The 22961-nt window shown below is 47.9% G+C and overlaps 1 protein-coding gene across 4 annotated transcripts in view; it reads left to right on the top strand.

Moving 5' to 3' along the window:
- The window catches only part of LOC134507216 (calmodulin-binding transcription activator 1-like), a 51323-nt gene extending 28591 nt beyond the window's left edge, over nt 1-22732 (top strand). For 2 of the 4 annotated variants that reach the window (XM_063317717.1, XM_063317714.1), the window contains 3 exons: nt 1521-1595; nt 8892-8922; nt 22178-22732. In XM_063317717.1, coding sequence (XP_063173787.1) covers nt 1521-1595; nt 8892-8922; nt 22178-22204 — 133 coding nt within the window. In that variant the 3' untranslated portion in view covers nt 22205-22732. The remainder of the gene's footprint in view (nt 1-1520; nt 1596-8891; nt 8923-22177) is intronic. The other 2 variants (XM_063317716.1, XM_063317713.1) reach the window with 1 other exon arrangement.
- The last annotated feature ends 229 nt before the right edge of the window (nt 22733-22961 follow it).

Here is a 22961-nt window from a genome sequence, read left to right as displayed (position 1 = left end):
TCTTTTAAGAAGATGCCAGAGATGTACCGGAGCTGGAAGAGGGTAGCTTTCGTCAAGAAGGATTGACAGGCCTTGTGTCCTAACAGCCAGGAACCACGCTGAGATGAGGAGTAGGTCTCTAGTGTTTTATTACTGCTACAGTAGACAGAAAATCCTAACAAACTGAAGCAGCGTGGGAAAAACCCAGACAGATAAACCCCGAAAGTCGAGGTGGGTCTGTTCTGTGTCTCTTTGAATGGCTGCTCAACTCCTCGCTACTACGCATGCGTTTTCCCCCCTGGACGGGGGCCCCCTCCTGCTCATGACATCTTGTACGTGGAGTTTTTGAAATCAGATTCTCCTTCCTGACAAGCAATTCCATCTCGGTTGCTGGGATCAAAATCAGCTTTCCCACGAGGCCTGCTTGGCTTGCTGTGGACCGAGAGAGTCCTGCTCCTGTTGATCCTGAAGAGTAGGTCTTCTGATGGTCCTTCTGGGCCAGTTCCCAGAGGCAGAGGAGGAGCAGAGGCTAAATGAAGTCTCTGTTCAGGGATTATGAAGCTTCTGATCAGCTGGGTTTGTGCAGCCCACTAGGCTAAATTCGAAGAGGTTGGATCTGTTTCAGAGTGGCAAATGAGGTGGCTGCTGAGTGAGGAAATATTCTTATTTCTTACTTTTAGTGTGATTTTTAATATCCTGCCTTCCAGGGTATAAGATCTTTTAAAATGAATTTCAAGTAATGTGGCTTGTTAAGAGACACTAACCAACAATAGAAGTATGTGATAGTCAGGAGGATCAATTAGGCGATTAAGATGGGGTGGAGGATAGGGGCCCCCCTGCCCATTTTGCTCCTCTGCTTCTGATCTGCTTAATCTGGAAACAGGAAACCTGGGGAAGTTTCCGCTCTTACGTTTGGCGTGAAAACATAATGGAGGTTCTGAGATTGCATACTTGGCTCGGGAATATAGAAGGGTGAAGTAGGCTGGGTCTGCATGTCAAGCTCAGCCCCCAAAAGGTGCCCCCAAAAGGGTTGAAACTCACAAACTTCAGCCTTCTGTGTCAGTGAAGTTTTTAATCGGCCTGGTGTCAACCCAACAAGATAGACCGGACTGAGAAACCAAGGTCATATAGGTGAGGAGTACCTTTACTGTAATACCTGGTTCAGTGAGCTGTGTGAACCCCAGCCATAGAGTTCTGAGCAGGGGTAGGCGATCTAAGGTGCTAGTCCTGTGTGCAGTATCTGAACCCCTTTTTATTGGCCCTTTGGCCCCCCAAAATCAGCACAGAGTGCCACGCTTTTGAAGTATAAGTTCTAGGGGGTTTTAAGTTTTAAAAAACAGTTTTTAAAAGTTTTTTTTTTACTTTTTTTAAAAAGCCTTTGAAAACCTAGAAGGGGAAAAAATCCAGCTCCAGCTGTGTGTGTGCACCAGAGATATCAATTCCACCACTGTGACTCTTGCCACACACCCACACCCCAAACGTTGTGTGCCCCTAGCCACCAAGCCGTTTACACTTGTCCCTCTTCCTCTCCTCTTCAACAGGAGCAGCCTGCTCACCAAGAAACAGGACCAAGCTGCTCGCAAGATCATGCGGTTCTTGAGACGCTGCCGCCACAGGTGAGGCACAGCTAGCCTCTGGGCTCTCGGGAGCCTTTCTAGAACGGGCTGCAGGCTGGGGGGACACAGGAGGGGGCATTGGGTTTGAGGACCCGCAGCCAGCCTGCGTTGCAGATGGAGAGGCGGCTTGGACTGCAGGCTGTCCCTCTGCAGTGGGAATCTAATTTCCTAAGGCGATCGTTGACTGCCAAAGCCTTGCCCAGAGCCAGTCCAAGCCCGGGATGGGTAAGCCCCTTCATGGAGCTTGCGTATCACAAGTGTGGGCCTGCACACACCTCGTACACGCAGGCCGGAAACCCAAAAAGAGCTGTTTCAGCACCACGTAATGTTCCCTCTCTTAATAGAAATAAGTTCCTGTGCCTTTCTGAAGGCAAAAGAGTAATTTCTTGCCGGTTGTAGAAAAATCTAATATAACTCAAACCCTCTTTTATAGCCTGTAAAGGTATAAAGGTGCTGTTTGGATCTGCACCACACCATTCACCCCGTCAGGGAGGGATCCACCTGATGCACATTTGCACAACATGCTAATGGTTAGCATTGACTTTGGTGTTTTTGTGGCAGCAACTGATCTCGTTGAGTTGATTATTCAGTGCATTGTCCAAACCCATCCGTGATCAGGTGGAGTTCCTGTTTCAGTGCAGTGCTATCTTTCTTATACACACAAGAAAGATTCCTACAGTGTATTCGTTTTAATTTACTTTTCTGTTGCATCAGGAAGAGACACAAACAGATCATTCCTGAAACAACGAAATGTTGTGGAAAGATGTGCTCATAGATGGAAGCAGCCCAATCAAAGCCCTCCCATTTCCTACTGGATGGTCTTGGGCAAATCATCCCGCCCAATTTGATAATGGGGGGTTCCTGGGGAAATACAGGTTATAAATGTGGTAAATATTTTATTGTTGTAAGCTGCCCAGAGTCACTCGCTGAGATGGGCGGCTATAGAAATCAAACTAACTCACTAAATGACTAAATAAATAAAAACTAAATAAATAAAACTAAGGCTGTACTAGATATATACACATTCACCAATATACAGCAGGGAAAACAAAATCTACTTCTGCTGGCTGGGGTCTTGAATGATGGACATAAGTAGGTCAGCCCAGGCTACTAAAAATTACAGTTGGTAGCCCAGCCTGGAAGCTCTTGGTCTCAAAAATAGGATAGGGATAGGGATAGGGATAGGGGTGGGGTGGGGTGGGGTGGGGTGGGGTAGGGTAGGGTAGAGTAGAACAGAACAGAACAGAACAGAAGAATAGAATAGAATAGAATAAGAATAGAATAGAATAGAATAGAATAGAATAGAATAGAATAGAATAGAATAGAAGAATAGAATAGAATAGAATAGAATAGAATAGAATAGAATAGAATAGAATAGAATAGAATAGAATAGAATAGAATAGAATAGAATAGAATAGAATAGAATAGAATAGAATAGAATAGAATACTTTATTGGCCAAGTATGATTATACATACAAGGAATTTGACTTCGGTGGAAGACCTCTCAATATATTTACACAACATCAAAAATAAACAATGGTAAAGTAATAATGTTATTTACTAAAACTATACAATGAAGAAGGAAAAAAAATTGAAGGAAAATAATACTACGGCTATCAACCAACACACACTCATATTTAAAGGGAGAATTAAGGGACAATGTACGGCATCTGTTGTCTAACATACGTTCACATCTAACAGAGCATTACCGGTCACATCTTAGCAGTCGTGTCTTACCATACATTGTCCATCATTATATCATGCTACATTAATTAGGAGTCCAACAGAGCAGTGGCACGAGGGAAAAAACTGTTTCGATGTCTAGGTGTTTTGACATACGGTCGTCTGTAGCGCCGTCCTGATGGTAGAAGTTGAAACAGTTCATGTCCAGTTCCTGATCTCAAGCACTGGTTGGGAGTAAGCGAAATGTAAAGTTTCTCCCTCTCTCTCCCTCTGCCAGAGGCAGAATAGAGCATCGGTTCAGGGGCTGCTCCAAGCCTTGCTTGGCCAGTCAAAAGGTGGGGAGAGTCAAGCATTTCAAGGAGTGAAATTAACACCTTAAGCATCTGCAAGGCACCCATTTCCCGCTTAGAGCTCCTAACACCCCCCCTCATAATTTGACCCCCTTGCAATCTCTGTGTACAGAGGAGTTGTTGGTGAGCTGCAGAGGGACCCAAACCACATGTTTTGCGTCTGTAGGACAGGAGTTGACCCATGAGTGGGCCTGGAATGCTTGGAGCGTTTGAGGATGCAAACATACAGCAGCTCAGGATGGAGTCAGACAGTCAATCTTACTAGCGCCATGAAGTCCGATCAGTGAAACAAGTTGGCCTGCTTTCGAAGAAGGATGAGTGGCAAGTCTGTGTACTAAATATGTGTTCTGGATGCTGGGCCAGAATGCCTCTTTCTTTCCCCCCCAAATCTCCTCTAACATGTGAGGATTATTGCTCCCAAGCTTCTGTTCCACCTTTCCTCTACGAAGGACCATTTTGGCCCGTGCGGATCTGGGGGCAGGAGAAGCTCAGGCAAGCGAGTTGATCCCCTTTCCTCCCCCAGCAGTGGGATGTATACCGTATGAAGGGTCCTCTTTGGGCACGTGGCTGAGCGCTCCCGTTGAGGGCTATCTCTGGATTGAGGCCAAAGGGCCGCGTGGAGGTTTAGGCTGACCAGCCGAGAACTTCGCTTAGAAGCAGCCAAAGCACCTGATCGTATCTCCTCCACTCTGCAGCAAATAAAAGCCACTCTTAAGTGTAAGTTGGAAGGGAGGGCACCAAAAACAGGAGAGCTGAGCACAGGAGGAAGATGAAAAGTAGGTCAGGTGGAAATGAAGGCTGAACTGAGCGTCGCTTAAAACACAATATGAAGTAGAGAACTGGGGGGGAGGTCTGATTCTTGGAAGGCTCCCTCATATAGAGACAAACGCACCTAATCAACTGGCATATTGCTGGAAAAAGCTTGTCACGCTCTACCTCGCTGGTGTGTTGATATATAATCTGCTTGATAGTGGGGCACACGTGGCAGTGATAGTGATAGTGTGATCCCATTGTGCACCTGAAGCACCAGGATCTGAGCAAGAGAGCGGCCTAGCAGAGCAGATGCATTCCACGTCTCAAGCAAACGCTTGCGCGTGTCCGGTTCTTCGCCCCAGGGCACGTGTGTAGAAACGGGATGAAACGCAGCTCTGCCCACCCCTGCTGAACCTACTTCTGGAGGAGCGCTCCCTGGCCCAGGATTGCTGTTCCTTTGAACAGATGTCGGCCAACCTCAAATACACCTGCAAAGACCTGGCAGGTTTGAGGCCCTGCTGGCTCTGCGGGATAGGGGAGCGCCACGATTTGGCAGCAGAACTGGGGAGCCACCGCTCTGTTCCTCCCTTGCTCTGTCTCCTGAGAATAGTTCCTGTATTTAGAGCTGCCTTTTGTTTGGAGATGAAGAGCGACTGCAAATCCTGCTTTTCTAAACCGATTCCTCGGTTCTGTCTGAGTGAAAGCAATGAGGAATGCTTCGAGCTGACCGCCCTGAAATAACATTAGCCGATAAATACCCATTTGTAGCAGACAGTTCTGGTACGCTTTCATCTTACATTAGTTATGTATATTTTTTTAATGGAAAAACAAGAGCCTGGCATTCTTCTATTGCAATAAATGAGATTTCTGTGCTTACTTTCTGTTGGGTTATGCCCAATACTCTTCTCCTTTGCAGTCGCTCTAGGTAGGTAGGATATGTAGTCTAGACCATCCTCATTTGAGCTTTCGGTGGGAAAAATCATTTTACTTCATGTATTCCATGGGCAATGTTTCTGGATTATGCATGTCTCCTTGAAGAAGCCTGGTATGTAACCATGCCAAGATGGAAACATTTGAGAGCAGGGAGTTCCTTGACTTTTTAGCTGTTGCCTCCAAAGAGTGAATTGAAAATAAATGTTCATGGAGTATTACAAGAAGCCAACTTTGGCTTCAACAGAAGGGAGTGTGGGTTAGATGTGTGTCCATCCCATGATGACTCCACATTCCATATCTAAAAACCAATCAGAAGGAACAGAGTATGAAGTCTTTGATTTGAAAGATGGTTAGAATAATGGCTGGGGCCAAAGTAAGGAGATGGAGATGTATAGAAGAGGTGAAGCCACCCTCTTGATGGAGTTTCTTCCTTCATCTGCTCATACTCAACACTGACTCAAAGGCACACACAAAAATCTAGAGATTTCCAGCAATTCACATCCATAGAAACATAAACCAATATTGTGAAACATGTCCTAAAACAAAGGTACAGTTGGTAGTCACCCATCACCTGGCAATTCCATGTTTAATACCTTCCTGAAGGTCATTAGAGGCAACACTAACTCAGCCTTGGGAGGGTCTGTTCCATAGCATATGGGCCAAGCATTCTTTGAAAGCCCCTGCCCTCTTCACTTCGCCTACTTGAAGACCACTAATGTATTTTGCTGGGAAGCATGCATATGATGGGCCATTTATATAGACAGGTACATGGGAACTAATCTGCATTGAACTCAGTGGCTTAAAACCAATGCTTTGAAATGTACCCAGAACTCTGTTGGCAACCAATCCAACAACCATAGTGTGTTAATAACACAATGTGTCATAATCACCATAACATGGTGATTCTCATTCACAGACAAGTGGGTTGCTGCATTTTGGATCAGTTATACAGTAGACTCTCAGTTAACCGGAACTCAAGCAACTGGCAAAAAAAAAATCTGTATCTCTCTGCTGCCCTCTAGTGGGTATTAGGGTTTAATAGAAACTCTCAAGCAACCAGAAACTACATTTATCCGGCATCTACCAATCCCCATGGGTGCCGATTAACTGAGAGTCTACTGTAGTTTCCAAGTGATCCTCAAAAGCAGGCTCATCTAAGGCACATTGCAATAATCCAGAAAGATGGGGACATTAGTCCCTGTAACCACGGTCTTCTGCTCCAGTGATTTCAACAGGTGCTGAACACCAGTCGGGAGAGGACTGAATCCTGAGACACCCCACAAATGAGCACTTGCTGGGGTGACCTCACTTCCCTCCCACCGCTTACTGGAACTGTCTGCTTAGGAAAGAATGGATCCACTGCAGCATAGCCCCCCAATTCCCAACCCTCTCAGATTGTCCAGAAGGGAGCCGTGGTCAGTAGGACAGAACGCTGCTGCGAGGTCTTATAAGACCGGGAGAGGATACCAGCCTACACCGGTCCCAATAAAGGTCATCCGCCATAGCAACTAATGCTGTTTCCATCCACTCCCCATGCCTAAATCCAGACTGAAAGGGATCTAGAATCCACATTCTGTAGCTGACCTTCTCACCAGCCTTCTCTAAAACAAGAATGGTTATAGACTGGGCAATAACAGTTTGGGCCAGGGAGGACTACTTGAGAAGGGGCTGTACCACTGCTTCCTTCAAGGCGGATGATGGAAAGCGCTGACAGATGGCAACATCTCATTCTGGAAAGAATCCCTGGCCATCTCCCAGGCACAGCTCATCAGCTGCTCAACTCTCAGCTGCTGGGAAGAACCAGGAGGGGCATGGGTCCAGTACCTTGTCCTCTTCATTGTGATCCACAGGCTAAAAAGAGTCCCAGTAATTCCACAAGATGTTGGCCCAGGCCACACTCCAGATTCTGCCCATGAAGAGTCAAGATTCTAGGTATTCATTGGTTTATGATGGCCATTGGGACCAGAATTGCTGTCACTAAGTGACACGGTCGTAAAGCGTGATGTCACATGACTGTGCTGCTTAGCGCCAGCAGATCTGGCAGTCCCGGTAGCTGTCCTTAAATGAGGACCATGCAGTCTTTAAGTGAGAACCTCACATGACTTCCTGCCAGCTTCTCCGTTGACTTTGCTTGTGGGAAGCCAGCAGGGAATGTCGGAAATCACAATCCTGTGACCATACTTGCGAGCTGGGATGCAGGGATGCTGCAGCACCTGGAACTACGAGGGCCAGTTGTAACTACTACTCATTCAGTGCCGTCGTAAGTTTGAACAGTTGCTGAATGAGTGGTCGTTAAACGAGGACCATCTGTATGGTGTACGGGAATGACGTTAGCAGCAACATGCCCAAGATTGAGTGACAGAAGGAGACCACTTGAGATACCATTTCAATAGCCTGGCCACCTTCTGAGCCCAGGAGTCCCCGAGGTGCTCAGTGGAACCACCTGCCAGATGAAGAGTCTGGCCTTCTCCTCAAGCTCTCTGCCTTGCCTTCTCCCGCCTGCATTTTGATGGGCCGTGCATTGCTCTAGGCAGCAGACACTGTGGTCAGTCCTGCCAATCAAAGCAAATTCCATACTGGGACCAGTCCTAGATGACGGCAGCCCAACATGCTGTCTTCTGAGCTAAAGACCGTAGTACACCTTGCAGGTGTTTGGGTTCAGACGTCTTCCCATCCCCTTGGTGTTTTGTTGAATATCCACCCTTACCAACCTTTTTGTTTCTAATAAAGGTATTGCCCTGTGTAGCTACCTGTATTTTTGTTAGTGAACAAGGTGCTAATCCATGGGAGGATTCCTCCCCTTGGCTTATGCAGTTTGCCTTAGATACTGAGCCTTTGGTTACGGGATTTTGTCAAAAGCAACTTGAAGGTTTCAAGTACTGTACATACTCAAATGCTATCCGTATTCAGCTATTGTTCATTTCTCATTTGTGGGACTGCTTGTGCAACTAACTCTGTGCTGGTGCCTTTTGCACAATCTCCCCATGTGGTTCGGGGAAAAGCTAACCTGTCTCATGCACGCACGCAAACCCAAATGTGCCTAGACAACGTGAGCAGAAGAGAGTTGTGGCAACCACCTACTGTAATGCGTTCCCCTTCTCAAGATCTTCAGTTGAGCTGACTGCGCAATTTACCAATTTGTGATTCAAAGGATTAACTGATCACCTTCACTGCTGGTGCATCGCTGAGTACAGCTTTTCCTTGGGCATCTAAGCAAATATTAACTGCACAAGTTACCTCAGGTTGTAAAAAATGGATTGGGGCTGAAAAGCAAACGGAAGGCAGTTGCTTCCTTTTGACTGAATGAAGGGTCGGGGAAGGTCACGAGGCCACTTCTCATCCTGCCCCCCTGAAGTAAGTTTGCGTCTCTTGTTGCTGAGGCCCATCAGGTACGACTCGGGGGCTCCCACGCCTCTGTCCCCGACATTGCAAAGTGGTCACTGAAATGTCCACCCCCGTCCCCAGAGCAGAGGGCCCTGTCCTCGTTCACCTGGTACTTGATGGATCACGGTCTGTGTTGCTGCCTGTATGCTGATATATGCTAATAGCTCTTTGCTATTGTTTTGCTCATCTGAAGCCCTCGGGTGGACCATAGACGGTACAAAAGGGTGAGTGGCTGCCTGCTGGACTGTTTCTCTTCCATTTAATATATATCTATATATATCTCAAGATATATATATTTATATGTCTCGATTCTTGCTTTCTGCTTGCTTGCATGGGGGCTGCAGCTGAGATAATGCCATGAGTTTCACATTCATTGAGTTTCTGAGGCAAAGGACTCTGCCAACTAACTCCGTTGCAGCTACTAACACTGCTGCTTTCTGCGGTCTGCAGTAAGTCCTACAGGTGCATGAAAGGAAGAGGGCAGGGGGGAAATGGATCTGTCCATCCATCATGGGGCATGCTGAGAAATGGGGAGGGGAGGGGGGCAGGAATCTTTGACCGTTTCCTCTCAGCAGCCTTCGGAGCTGGGCTGGGTCTGCCGAGCCCAGCCAGACTGTACGGCATGGCGTTTGCTTTTCTCAACCATGCAGAATATCCATAGCGTGAAAATGGCACAAAGCAGGGCCTGGGTTCCGTGGCCAGGCGGGTGAGAATCGTCGGGCTCTTCCTGATCTCAGACCAGGGGCTAGGATTTGCCAGTCCGATGGAGGGTTGTGACCCTCCATCTGGTATCCGGAGGTGAGGAGGGGGGTTGGCAGGCTGTCTCTGATGCCTCTGGCTGGGCCAGACCTTGACGTCCATTCCTGAGTTCCAGTGACCGGCTCAAGAATGGGGAGGGGACTTGTGACGGCTTGCACAGGTGGGAAAGAAGCTGCCCAGAGCTGGCCGCTGTTACTAATGCTGGGAGGCCCTGATGCCCCCAGGAAAGGTTCTAGGGTGGGGCAGGAAGGCATTTGCTCTGCATGCAGACACCCCCAGAGTCACCCCCTGGCATTTCCAGCAAAAGGCTCTCCAGCAGCAGGGTTGGGAGAAGCCTTGGAGAACCAGCTCACCCTCATGTTTGCCCATAGTCCGCACCATTGCCATGTTCACCGGCCTCGTCCTCCTTCCTGTTAGTTTGCCCATGAAGGGAGCGGTGCAGCTGGTCGTCCAGCGCCTAGCACCCCACGCTACCCTTGGGGGAAAAACCGGAATCTCCCCAAGCAAGAGAGTTTGTAAATATTAATACTAGTTATTAATGTTATTAATTATTAATAATAATAGTCAATGACCAGCAAAGAAATTTTCTTTAAAAATACAATGCCAAAGTAAAACCTAATGGATGAGATAAAATGCTGGCATAACAAAGATAAAATAACACATAAAAATATGTACGCTGCTATAATGGTGCATTAATTGCTTGTGCAAGTGTAAATCTAAACTATTACAGACTCTGAAGTAAAATATATATCATCTAAGAACAAGATAGCTAGCTTGTGTTAAACCTAAAGTGATAAATAGAAGTGATTATTTCCATAACCAGTTATGCCTTATTTTCATTGTGGCAACACAGAATTTGGCTACTGCCCAGGTGACAAACGGTTTCAAATCTTCTAGATGATTTCTCAAACAGATCTTGTAAAACATTTAACTATATACTTACTTACTTCGAAACCAAGAAGAGAGTGCCAACAATTCTCGCAAGCCTCACTTTAAACTGACTGGAGTGATGGTTAAAGTAATTTTGTGAATGCTTCTTCCGTGGTTCTCTCTCCCACTTCCTTGCTGGAATATAATCTAAAAATAATCCCAAATGGGCTGCATCAAGAAGCCCCACATCTAGCTTGACTTGCACAATACATTTAACAGAGTCAGTTGTGAGGGTGTCCATCGTGTAAGCCTGCTACCCCAAACAGTATTCGGGGCAGAGAGAGGCAATTTTAATCTAAAACTGTTGAGTTCTTGGTGTTCTGAGCTTGATTGTTTCTCTGTGGATCATTGGGGAATTCTGGGAGTTGAAGTCCACATGTCTTAAAGTTGCCAACACCTCTGTAGATGTTTCATTATCAGGCAAGGTAACTGCATCCATACCTGGGAAAGTAGCATTTGCTGGTGGTTTATATATAATAGCCAATCTTGGTTGGAGTGTGGTTTCTTGGTTGGGTGCGGGAATCCACAACAGACAAACAATCCGGAAAGTAATAATGCCCTTGTCAAGGAAAAAGCCACCCTCCATCCTCCCAGGCACTGATGGCATTACCTCGTCTGGTAATGAAAGGTCTGCAGGAACGCAACCAAGCTCAGAGAACATCAGAAGCCCAACAGTTCAACTCCAAGCATCTAAAGCTATCACAGGACAACTGTGAGTTAAGTTTTCTCCCTGGTCAGCTGTATTGTATGAATGCAAATATCTAGCAGGCAAGCCTCGCCAGTCCATCTGCCAAGGCCAGTGGGAAAGGACCAAGCCCTCTGCATCAAGTCAAGTGGCTGAGAAGGCAAGGGAACCATTGCAGAAGAGGCCAAGGCTGAGCAACCTTGATGAGCAACCAAGATGCTTCTGCTGCTTCCCAGCCACTGATTGGCTGCAGCATCATGGCAACTGCTGTCTGCCGGGCCAATGGGGAAGGGGCCCTTGATGTAACAAAGTCACACCCGCACTCCCCTGGGCTTGGACTGGGGCAGAGCCCATATTCTTCTAAATAAGAGGGACCTTGACCCTTTTGAGCAATGGTGTGCTTCCATCCAACGGCAAGAATCATGGCTGGATTAAACCGATGCTGTGCACCAGACTGAAGGGTCACTTCTTTTTAGGATATTTGTTCTGGCGACAGGGGACTGTATTAAGCTCGGATTTATTTTCCTATGAGCTTATCCTCATCACAGATGGAATCTGGCCTGGTAGCCCTTCAGTGGGTCCAAGCAAGCATGGGAATAAGAGAGGTCTTGTAGGTTAGGGAGGCAGGACAAGCCACTGTACAGGAAGGTGGTTCTTCCTAGATCGGCCCTCAGCTCAGACAGCTCGGATGGCCTTGGTGACAATGCCTCTGGGTTGGTGCTTCTGCCAGATGGGTGAAGAAGCATCCAGGACGTGACTGGGACAAGGAGGCCAATCAAGCCTGCCTTGCCGTCCCCGCTGGGCCACTTTGAGGGACTGAAACACTCAACTCCGCCAGACTGAGTTCTGAGCAGCAACAAGAAGCAGGCCTGGGAGGAGGGAGGCAGCATTGGCGGGGCCAGTTACTCCTCCTTCCCCAGCCAGGTGCCCCCCCCCCAGTCCCCCAGTTGTGCACTTGAGGGTGGGTGAATGGGACAGAATAGGCCTTGGGCTGATACATTGGCCAGCCTGCTGTCCAACAGTTTCCTGCCAGGAGCAAGTCAGGATGGTCTCAGAAGTGTGTCTTGAGCCCTTCCAGCTTCTTCGGGGGGATTTTGACGTACCCGTTAAAGCCATTCAGTAGAAAAAGCTCAGGCTTTGGCAGTGAGAGGTCTCGGTTGGTCTCTGGTCCCATCCATGGTGGACCTCATTTTCTGTGTTTGGGGTGAGGGAGGAGAAAGAATCCTAGGGCTGGAGGCCATCAAGTCCAGCTCCTTTTCAGGACAGAGATCCAGATTAAAGCAACCCAAACAGTTGAAATATTGTTTAAATACAATCCATTGAAGGAAACCCCATCACTTCTGGGCGATTGGTTCTGCTGTTGAACTTCTCTCATTTTTAGGAAATGTTTCCCATCTTTTAGCCAGAATCTGCCTTTGTGACTTAAATCCATAATGCTTTGTCCTGAGCTCTAGAACAACAAAGAGGAGGTTATCATAAGAAGGGTGCTATTATATTCTTCCCCGCCAACCTTCTCAAGGCCACTTGCTCCAGTTTCTTGGGTCTCCCTTCATAGGGCTTACAGTCCAGGCCCCCGTCCTCCTCACTGCTTTTTCTGAGCCTGTTCTGATTTCTCTGGATCCTTGAAGCGTTGTTTCCAGTATTGAACCCAAGATTGAGGTGGGCTCTGGCCAAGGCAAGATAAAGCAGAGCAATTGCTTCCTATGATTTGGGAATTACACTTTTATTGATTCAGCAGGCTTTTTTGCAACCCTCTCTTTCTGCTGTCTTACATTCAGTTTGCAATCAGCCACTCATCCAGGCCTCCTTATGAAGCCAGATAACTCCCCACTCTGAAGCTAAGCAAGTGCCTCTTAAATTTCATTCTGTTATTTTCAGAAGATTGATCTAACCTATCAAGTTCATGCTGACCTTATATGTCTTCTGGAGTATTAGCTATCTCACTCAATTTTGTACCATCTGCAAGTATAATTAGCAATTTTTCATCTAAGTCAGTAATGAAAAGAGTTGAGGGCCAGGGCTTAACTTTGTGGCACTCCCCATGATATCTCTCTACAGTTTTATGAAGAACTGTTGATCAGCACACTGAATTTTTAAACACTTAACTGTCATACTGAACCAGCTTATTAATCAGAATATCACGGAATATCAAATACTTGGTGGAAATCTAGATACATTATGCATTCCCACAAACAGAGATCAAAAGATGAGGTAAGGTTAGTCTGGTAAGTCTTGTTCCTGAAGAATCCATGCTGACCTCTTGTAAGTTCTCCACTGATTCCAAGGTGCTTATTGACCAATATTGATGTCGTCCTGAATCTGCAGTTCCCAGTTCCTCCTCCCCAACCCCTTTCAGGGAATGGTTGTGACCAGAATATGGAAGAACTTTGTATATTCCTTGTCGTTAAAAAAAGTCACCGCTTGTTGAGTTCTGGATTAGAAATCGCTCTGATGTTCAGCAGACCAACTCTCACAGTTTTCTTCCAGGGAACTGAAGGATCCAAACAATTTCTCAAAGGCTCTTGACACTGTAGGAGGAAAGCTATGTTACTCCATGTTAACAAAAAATCAGGAGGAGTCTGATGGCACCTTTTCTGACTCACGAATTGTATTAAAATGCGTAGGGTTTTGTGAGAGTTGTTTGTTGGTGGGGTGTGGGTGTGGGTGAGGGTCATCTTAGCAGGCAATGTGGACAAACACTAGCTGATGTCTGGAATGTGGAAGTGAGTTACTTAATTCTACTCAGCCCGTGTGGTTGGTTCTCCTGAGTTCATTCTTTGAGCGAGTCCACCTCAGTGAGCCAAGCGGTGAGTGACGTTGGGAGGGTGGATCCAGCCTAACACAGACGATCCTTGCATCTGAACAGAGCTTTCTGACAGTTTTTCAGGCGATCAAAAACCTATGACATTCCAGCTCTGGAAAGAAAAATTAGGATTCCTGTTGCAACCAGCTTGCACAACTCTTTACAGATAGAATTGCTTGAAAGAGTGAAGGGTGAGAGGCATCCCACCACAAAAGTAGCACCACTTCGCCACAATTAAAGACACCCTCAACCCCATTTTACTGTTTGATGGGGTTGTAGCAACTGATGCTGAGTTTCTGGTGCCAAGTTTCACAACATCATTGAAGGTGCAATTGGGATTAGAGCTACAAGTTTGTAAACTGCTGCTTTTTACTACATTCCCAGTGGGCTGTATTCTTTGAATTAACATCCAAAGTAGAAGAACAAATGCATGGACATCTGTTAGCAGTTCTGGACTGAGAGAAGCCAAGCAATTCAGGCAATGTGAATCAGATTTGCTTGATATTTCAGAAAAATATGAATCGTGCAGGCATTACCTGATCTCCAGTGAGGTTAAAACAGCATTAGAATGCAAATTTGCCAAGATCTTTCTTCAGAAATATGTAACTTACACAAGTCCATGTGTTGGTTCACTGATTGCTCTATAGGGCTGAGTTCAAATCCACTTCAGCTTTCCAGTAAATCCTTCACACTGCACAGGAGGAAAAAAAAATGCATCTTTCAATTTCCAGAGATCAGGGAACTGAGTCCTGCAAAATCCTAGATTCTCCAGCCAAGATTAGCTGAGATGGATGAAAATGGATATGAAGTCCATTTATTTACATAGCTTAGATTTGCGTCTTGATGGGAGACCAGATCTGCAAAGAAGACAAAATTCAGCACTGAAACGTAGCTCTCCCTGGTTCCTTTCGCACGATGTTCCTGTCCAGTATTTCCACTTCCTCAACAATATCTTCCCTCTTGATTCATGTGAAGGAGAGTTGAAGCGGTGTGGACTTTGCTGGCTGGGGAATTCTGGGAGTTGAAGTCCACACCTCTGAAAGTTGCCAAGGTTGAGAAACACTGTCTTGGATCCTCCACCCTCTGAAGGAGAAGCAGTCAGGAATTTCCTAGAAGGACCATGCTTGGCAGTTTGTCTCCCAGAAGATGTCAGGATAAAGAGGTCCCCCTTGGGAGGGGGGTCAGAAAAATAAGATGGCTGTGGCAGCGAGATCAAAGCCACTGTCTTGATTTTTGATACTCTGGAGATAAGTAGATGACTAATAGGAATTGGATTAATAAAACTAGGATGCTTATTTAAAAGAAAGTAGCATTCTAATTATATTCAATTTCTATTAAGCATCTACTCATCCTAATACGCATGCTTCCCTTTTTTAAAATAAATTTTATTTAAAGTTTTAAAGAAAACATAAAAACTAACGAACTCATACAAAATAGAAAGAAGAAAGAAAGAAGAAAGGAAAAAACTGCAATGAAGAAGAATAAAAAAATAGAAAGAAGCTTCTGATTTTCTCTGCAGCAAATATGATCACTAAGTTATCTCTTACTCTAAGCACACTCTTTTCTATTATCCATTTTTTTTCCTAATCATCAAAACCACAAATCATAAGTGCATTTTTCCCATTTCCTGCAAAAAGGCTAAGGGTTTCCAGTCCCACCATAAACATCTACATTTTCTCCGATCAAGGATGTTAATTCCGCCATCTCCGCAGGCTCCATTGTCTTCACCAGCCATTCCTCCATTGTGGGCAGTGTCAAACCTTTCCACTTTTGAGCATGTAATAGCCTCGCTGCAGTGGTCATATGGCTTTTTTCTAGCTGCCTGTCCTTTAGTCCCTAAAACAATACGCACCCTTTCTCTTCGACACCCCTGTTGGTATTTAAGGTCTCCTATCACGAGCATTTAATGCCTCTTGCAAAATCTGATTTTCTCTAAAAATCTCAGGGGCTCATGTTTCGGCTCGTAAGCCCTTTCAGGCAGAACCCCTTCTGGGTGAGGAAGACAGAATTTTATATAGGTGAACCTGCCCTGGCAAGACTAAGCTGATGCAGAAATTTCACTTTTTAAATAGAGAAAAGAGGAATGTTGCCAATTATTGGAGGGGCAGGGCATTTCCCTGCTTTTGGAAACCAGGTTTTCAGTAGTGGGATTTGTTTTCACATTTTATGCCCTGCAGCAACATCTGTAGCATCTTTGGGAAAACAAAGTTTCCTTTTGTAAAGAGTTATTGATAGTTCACCTGGGCTGTGAAATGCTTACCGATTTATTCCATCTGTTCTGGGGCACCTGACAAGGAGACGGGAGCTGCAAAATAAGGGAAGTCCCCACCTTTGCTTCAGGGGAAATCCACTTCCTTGTGGCTGGAAATTCCCTCTGAGGCCAGGGGCACCGCTTTGGAGTTCAAGGGCTGCTCAAAAGCCTCTTGGCCCAGAGATTCAGAGAAGGGACCGCAGGCAGCGCGAGTCTGCCACCCCAAAGCGGGGGCAGGCTCAAGGGGACATAGGTGGTGGTTGAGGGTTCAAAGGGCCATTCTGTCAAGTCAGAGCCAATCCTGGTGCACCGATCGTGCTGAGCTGATGTCCTTTCTTCAGCTTCCAGAGGAACTGGTTGTGGTTTGCTGACTCAGGATCTTGTGCTGACCTGGCTACTGCGGCTTGTTCAGCAAACTGCAGTTAAAGCAAGGCATGGAGCAGCGTAATGATCAGCCCAGCTGGGGTTGGCATCTGGTTGGACTGAATGGGCAGCTCCCAAGCCCCCTTGGGCCACCCCTCTGAGAAGGAGTGCCTCCCCTTGCGAGTGTTGCTGCAGGAGGATGCTTCCCCAGATGATCCCACCACAAGTTGTGGGGCCTCTTTCCTTTCCACCTTTTCCTTTTGTTTAACAAAAGAGGCCCAGACAAGGAGCCTTCCTTGCTCCTCCTCAGTTTTTGTCCTCCTCCTCTTAGGGCAAAGGGTGGCACGACCGGGGCCAGGATTTCTAACTCAACCCTGTGGCGATGAAGGGGGATCAGAAAAACCTTGGTCTGGACTGGCACTGAGGCTGTTGCTGGAGCCCAACCTGTGATTCAATGTCCGGCTTCCAAAGTGCTGGAACTTGGGTGGAGATTCATGAGCCTCCAGGTCCCATCATCCTAGGTCATGCTGGCTGAGACCAATGAGAGCCAGACTCCGGTGATGGACGAAGGCCACAAATGTCCTCATCCTCTTCTGGATCCAGCCATCCTCAGCCACTTGCCAAGGGAGCCATTGCTTTGGCAGGGGAAGAGAGACTCAAGGGCCTCCTGGCCCCACCCTGAGCATCCCCAAGGCCTTTGGAGTCTGCATTCATCTCTGCTGGGGGGCAGGGCTCTTTTGCCCTCCCCAGGTAGTGCATCATGTAGCAGTGTGAGGGTTTTTCTTGCTTTCTTAGATACCTGTCAGGAGCTGCAGGCAACATTTTGTCCTCCCATGTGACCCACAGCAACAACCCCAACTCAGGTTGGGCTGAAAGAAAAGGGCCAGCCCCAGGGGGGCTTCTCTGGCTGAAGGGGGCTCGAACCCAAGGCTCCCCACTCCTGGTCCAGCACTTTCACCACTAGACCAGCCGGCTCTTGAGCTGAGAGGGGGAGCCCGGCTCCTGCGAGATCCTCAGTCACTTTGCTTCAGACTTGCTCTTCAAGATGCCCCGTGAGCTTCCTTTGATTTGCCCTTGGCCTTCTCTTCTGGATACAAGGCTCGGTTTTGCCACGGAATCCATAAATAAATAGGATCTGGCTTAGGCACCCATGAAAATCCATGAAATCTGGGCGTCCCCCCAAAAGGGCTGGGTCTGAATGTTCATACCGGCCTTCGGGGCTGCTCTGTCATGCCCCTTTCGCCCGAAGGCGGCTTGTTTCTCGGACAATAGAATATCGTGGTAAGTATCTCTCAGCCTGAATGAAGAGCTGGCCGCTTATTCCTCGATCAGCCTTTCTTCTGAAGTCATTCAGAACTTCAAGTTGCTTCTGGAGCCAGGACCGCAGCAAATGGCTCTGTCCGCTGGTCTCTTTGCGAACGACCGGTTGTGCCTTGGAGAATTCTAGCAGGTCTCTTCTGGGAGGTGGCGGCAATCCCCGGAGAAGTCTTCCAGAGATGCAGGACGGGTGAGGCTTGTAGCAAGAAGCCAAGTCGTAGCCAAGACCGGGAGACTTTCCACCAGACGGAGAGAGCCAGGAATGGGGAGAAACCGGGGAGGGGCAGGGCGGGGTCGAAGCGCAGGGACAGGGCTGGACACAGCATGGCTCGGGCCCTGGTGAGCCTCGAACCAGGGCCGAGAAGCCCCTTGCTGCACGTGGTCGGGTCAAAGCAGCGATGGCTGCACCCAAGGGATCCCAAGTAATTTTCTTCCGTTTGCTTCTTTCAGGAGCTGAGTGCTTTCGAAGCCCAAATCTGTGCCATGTGTGCCGGGGGGGTGTCTCTCTCTCTCCCCCTCTCACTGGGCCTCACTCTCTTTTTGCTTTGCCACCCAATTGAGGGATCTGGAAAAAGGGAGGATGTCCCCTATTCCTAAATTACCCATTGCTGCTCTAAGAGGTAACTGATTCCTGAGTCCTGCTGTGGACCTCCATCCCCACCTTACCTCTGGCCTACCGCATTGTCTGAACCGGTTTCGCCCTCCCTGCATCCAGCATTTTTGGGCTGGCGTTTGAGATTCGGCTCTCAGTGCGAGGCAGTTTTGCAGTGTGCTTTTACGCCATTCTCCGCTCTCACAGACACCCCTCCCTTCAATAGACTCGCGCCGCCGTTGCTTCCGGAATCGCCATCTAGCATATGCCTTCATGGGAGGAAAGGGCCGGCGGGGGCCTGCCAACGCTGGCTGGTGTCAGCTTCTGCTGCTTGCATTGCTCGAACGTGTAATGCAGCCTCCTTGGGCAGGAGTTTCAAATCAGCCCAAATCCCCACCATGCTTGTTGGAGTTGGGTGGGCCATTACGTGGCTGCGGGAGTGACTTGGGCATTGGGTTCACTCGAGATCAGAGAATACTACAGTTGGGAGGGACTCCGTAGAGGCCATCTTGAGCCAGGTTACAGAATTAAGCCAATTTCTGGTGTCCTCTAATACTAACTACCCAAATAGGCTGGGTTTGTGCAGCTTGTTAAGCCACAGATGGTTTTTAAAACAAAAAAACTTATGAAAGTATTCCATCCAACTAAGCATGCTTAGCATGTTGCGGGACCCTGGCTGGGAGGCCTGATTTAAGTTTGTGTGTGAACTCAGACATTCTTTCCGAGAGGCTGCAGAGAAGGACCTGAAGGGACGTGGGAAGGGTTCCACCGGCAAAACCTCTGGGAACAACTCCCATCAAGTGGGAGAGGAGACCCTGGGCTTCCTTCACCCAATTTGTGCCCAACGTGGGGTTCAGCTTGCTCTGGGCTTGTAGGTAGATCCAGTTGGGTGGCCACCTTCCTGCCCCTGCTCCGGATTCCATTTGATGGGTTTTACTAGTGGGAACAGACATGCTCCGTGCAACCCTTGCTGAGACAAATGTCAGAGTGCCCCACTTCCAAAATTTTTCCGTAACTCTGGAGGACTCTGTGTCATACTTTGCACATCAGGAACACTTGGATTTTTTTTTCCCCACAAAAATCCTCTCTGCCCCCCATAAAGAATTGGGCATGCAGCTGGGACCTTCCAGGGAAAGCCCAGAGTTAGCCATGACTTGCTGAACAAGAAATTTTGCCACAAAGATGCTTTACAAACGCCTTCTTAAACTAAAACAGCAGGAGGAAAAGGAATTATAGGAGAACGGTGGCGATTTAAGTACGTGTGTGTGTGTGCGCGCGCACTTTGGGTAATTTATTATTGCCATAAAATGGGGAAATGAGTGATTCCATCCAAAAGCCTGCATTTTCAGAATCCTTTCCCACAGCTGTAATTCTGATGGGGAGAACAGATGGAGCTGTGTCCTGTGAAAGGCGGGAGGTCTTCAGAGGGTGCTTCTCTTGTTAGGACCCTTTTGCCAGACATCTCCTGGGTCTGGCAGAAGTGCTTATCGAAGAAAAACCTGGAGATTCCTCTCCAGTTTTGCCCATCTCGGTTTTGAACAGCTTGAGTGTTTTTAGTTTGTTGGTGCCAGAGTTAGGTGTGAAGTTAAACACGGCCTCATTAACATACACGTGGGGTTTTGTCTGTTTTTAAACTCAGTTTGCTTCAGCTCAGGAAAGAAGTCCTCCTTTTCATCAAAACATTCCTTGGCGCAGCCCGAATTTTCACAAGCACCACCAGGAAAGATGTGGGCACCTGCTGCCCTCTTGCAAATGTGGAATGTTGGGAGGATTTGCATGCATTCTCACAACCGGATGACAACCGGTGGCACCAGCAAAGCATGACTCGCTTTTTTTGCCCAGCAGGCGTGTTCTGTTAGCGTAGGCTTGGCATGAGTTGGCATGTCTGATTGAGCCCATCTCCTGAGAGCAGCCCAGCACAGGGGGCTGGGACAGCGGAAACGCAGGCCTTGCATGGGGAAGCACGCTGCGCTCTGGCTCCTGTGAAACGCAGCGCAAGTACGATCCACTTGCAGTGCGTCCGATCTCCTCTGTTCGTTTGCTTGGTCTGGAGGGCCACCGCGCGCGCGGCTCTTCGGCAGTTCTGGACGTCTTTCTGCAATGGCTTTGCTAGTTAACAGAGTAAAATTGCTGGCACCAGCAGAAAGGAGAGACAGTCCTTTGCTGTGCTCAGCAGTGTTTCTGGGTGTAGGGGCAAAAAGGGCGTGCAGGGATCACACTGCCAGACAGTGCCTGGGTTCATGCTCAGCTCTAAACCTGGGTCCACAAAGCATGGTTGCTGTGTTCGCATTAACGTGCCCTGTCCAAACAGACCATGTATCAGCTGAACCAGAGGCCCCACCCCCTTGCCAAGCCTCCCCTAGCCCAGCTGAGCCTGTTGGGCTTCCAGATGACATGTGCCCATCCTCAACTTTCTGACTCGGGACCAGCGGGATGCCTGCTGGCCTGCGAGGTGGTTCTGTTCCTCTCTGGCCTGGCCTCACCCCATTAACCAAGGCTCAGCTTTGCACTCGCTTTCATGAAGGGGGCAGCAAGGAGAGGCCCCCCTGCTTTGTGCTCCCAGGCTTAGAGTGGCAAAGCATCAGGATCAAGGCAGTGGCATTTTCTGGAAGTCAAGTGTCTGCCGCCCTCCCTTTCCTTCCCAAGATCCTGTTTCCAAGGGTCCATGTCCCAGCAGGGCCCTTTCTTCAGCTACCAAATCCGGGGAGTGCTCAAGCATATATTTTGGTTGGGTCTCAGCAACCGGGCATCTGTCCACCAGGCGGACTCAGCATTCCCCTGCTTTGGGAAATGAAAATCAAGGCTCCTGATGGGCCATCCTCAGTGGGCCAGATGTAGTGCTAGCCTGGTGCCCTTTGGCAAGACAATGGAAGGCCTTGCTCTTCTTCTTAACCTTCTCTTACATAATAGCCTCTGGTTAAGTATACAGGTAGTCCTCGCTTACCGACTGCCTTGTTCAGTGACTGCTCAAAGTTGCAACGGTGCTGAAAAAATAACTTTACGACCAATGCCTGCATTTATGACCTTTGCAGCATCCCTCAGTCACCTGATCACCATTACAGTCAGTACGTCTTGTCCTGTGCCTGGCCTGTTGTTTATCTTTTTCCCCTCTTGCATAGCAGAGATTGGAGAGGAAGGGATTGCAAGAGAATGAGCGGGCACACCATGGGGAAGGCACATCAAAAGCAACGCAGTGGTGCTGGCAGCCACAAGCGCGCTATGCAAACAGCCTGGTGTATTGCCCATGGTGTGCCCACTTACTCTTTTGTAAACCCTTCCTCTCCAATTAATGTCAATACAAACATTAATTCCCTTCTTGCTAATTCTTCTGGGCTAGGATGGGGAGTTGAGCTGTGAGGATCTCTGGTCTCGCGCCTGGGGGGAAGGGTATGTTTTTAACTACGTTTTATGGATTGCTGTGAGCCACCTAGAGTCATTGTATGAGATAGGCGGCCATATGAGTCCTGTAAGTAAATAAATAAATAAATATCCCAGCGCCGGGGTGAGCATTCCAAGGGTGTTGGAGTGGGGAAAAGGAAAGGACCATTATGGTCATGTGATTTCTCACTTAGCGGCTGCTTTGCTTGGCGACGGAGTTGCTGGTCCCCATTGTGGTCACTAAACGAGGACTGCCTGTATTACATTCTTGGGAAAAGCTGCGCTTACATTGCTGCGCTTGGGCTAACACTGAAAGAAGGGAGGAGTGTTTTTGACGTTCTTAAGAAGTGGCTTGGGAGCAAAGACGTCACGTTTCCTTTCCCCCCTTTTTGTCTCCTCAGAGCGAAAGACTCGAAAAAGGAACTTGAAGGGCGAGACCACGGCAACGACGGCATCCCCTAGGAGTGCGGAGCTGTTGTGTTTCAGACTGTTTTCATCTTCTGTTTTTAGCAGAAACATGCAACAACAATTTCAAAAATGATTTGATTATTTAAAAAAAAAAACTGACTGCTGCACCGAGAATATCGGCTGTAGGATTTTAATGGTAATGTTTAGTCATTACATTTGCACTTTCATGGACAATTTTTAATTTGTTCAGCAAGACATCTTGGAACTCAAATCTTTGGTTGGATCATTGGGGCGGGCGGGGGGAGAGCGACACCCGGAAGGAGTTTTCATGAGTTGCTTCATTCCTCTCCAAGCCGAGCAAAAAGAAGCAATCGATTACCATTTTCATATAGGGCTGCATTAAAAGAAAACAAAAACCAATGTGTGGAACTGTACAAATGTTATACCAAAAAAAGCGCGAAACCCCCACAAATCCGAGAACGGCATTTCCGCACCCGTCAGCCATCTCCGAGACCCGGACACGTTGGGACTCTCCGTGGAAACGCTCCGGTCACCTTCTGTCTCGCCTGGTCATCCCTCCTCCACCCCTTTGCACGTCTGTCTTTCCGTTCTTCATCCGAACCTGCGACGCACCGTAGACGCAGCCGTTTCGATCTGCTGGTTTTCAGAGATCCCGTTGAGAGTTTTTCCAGGAAGCTGACAGTGTTTTTAAGGCAAACGGGTATTTACGAGGGGTGGGGGTGGGGGGGTGGAGAGAGAGAATGGGGTGAACAGCTC

This window comes from Candoia aspera, chromosome 18 (genome assembly GCF_035149785.1).
Source record: "Candoia aspera isolate rCanAsp1 chromosome 18, rCanAsp1.hap2, whole genome shotgun sequence".
NCBI lineage: Eukaryota > Metazoa > Chordata > Lepidosauria > Squamata > Boidae > Candoia > Candoia aspera.
Note: the sequence above shows the minus strand (reverse complement) of the source record. Positions and strands in the feature narration are given on the sequence as shown.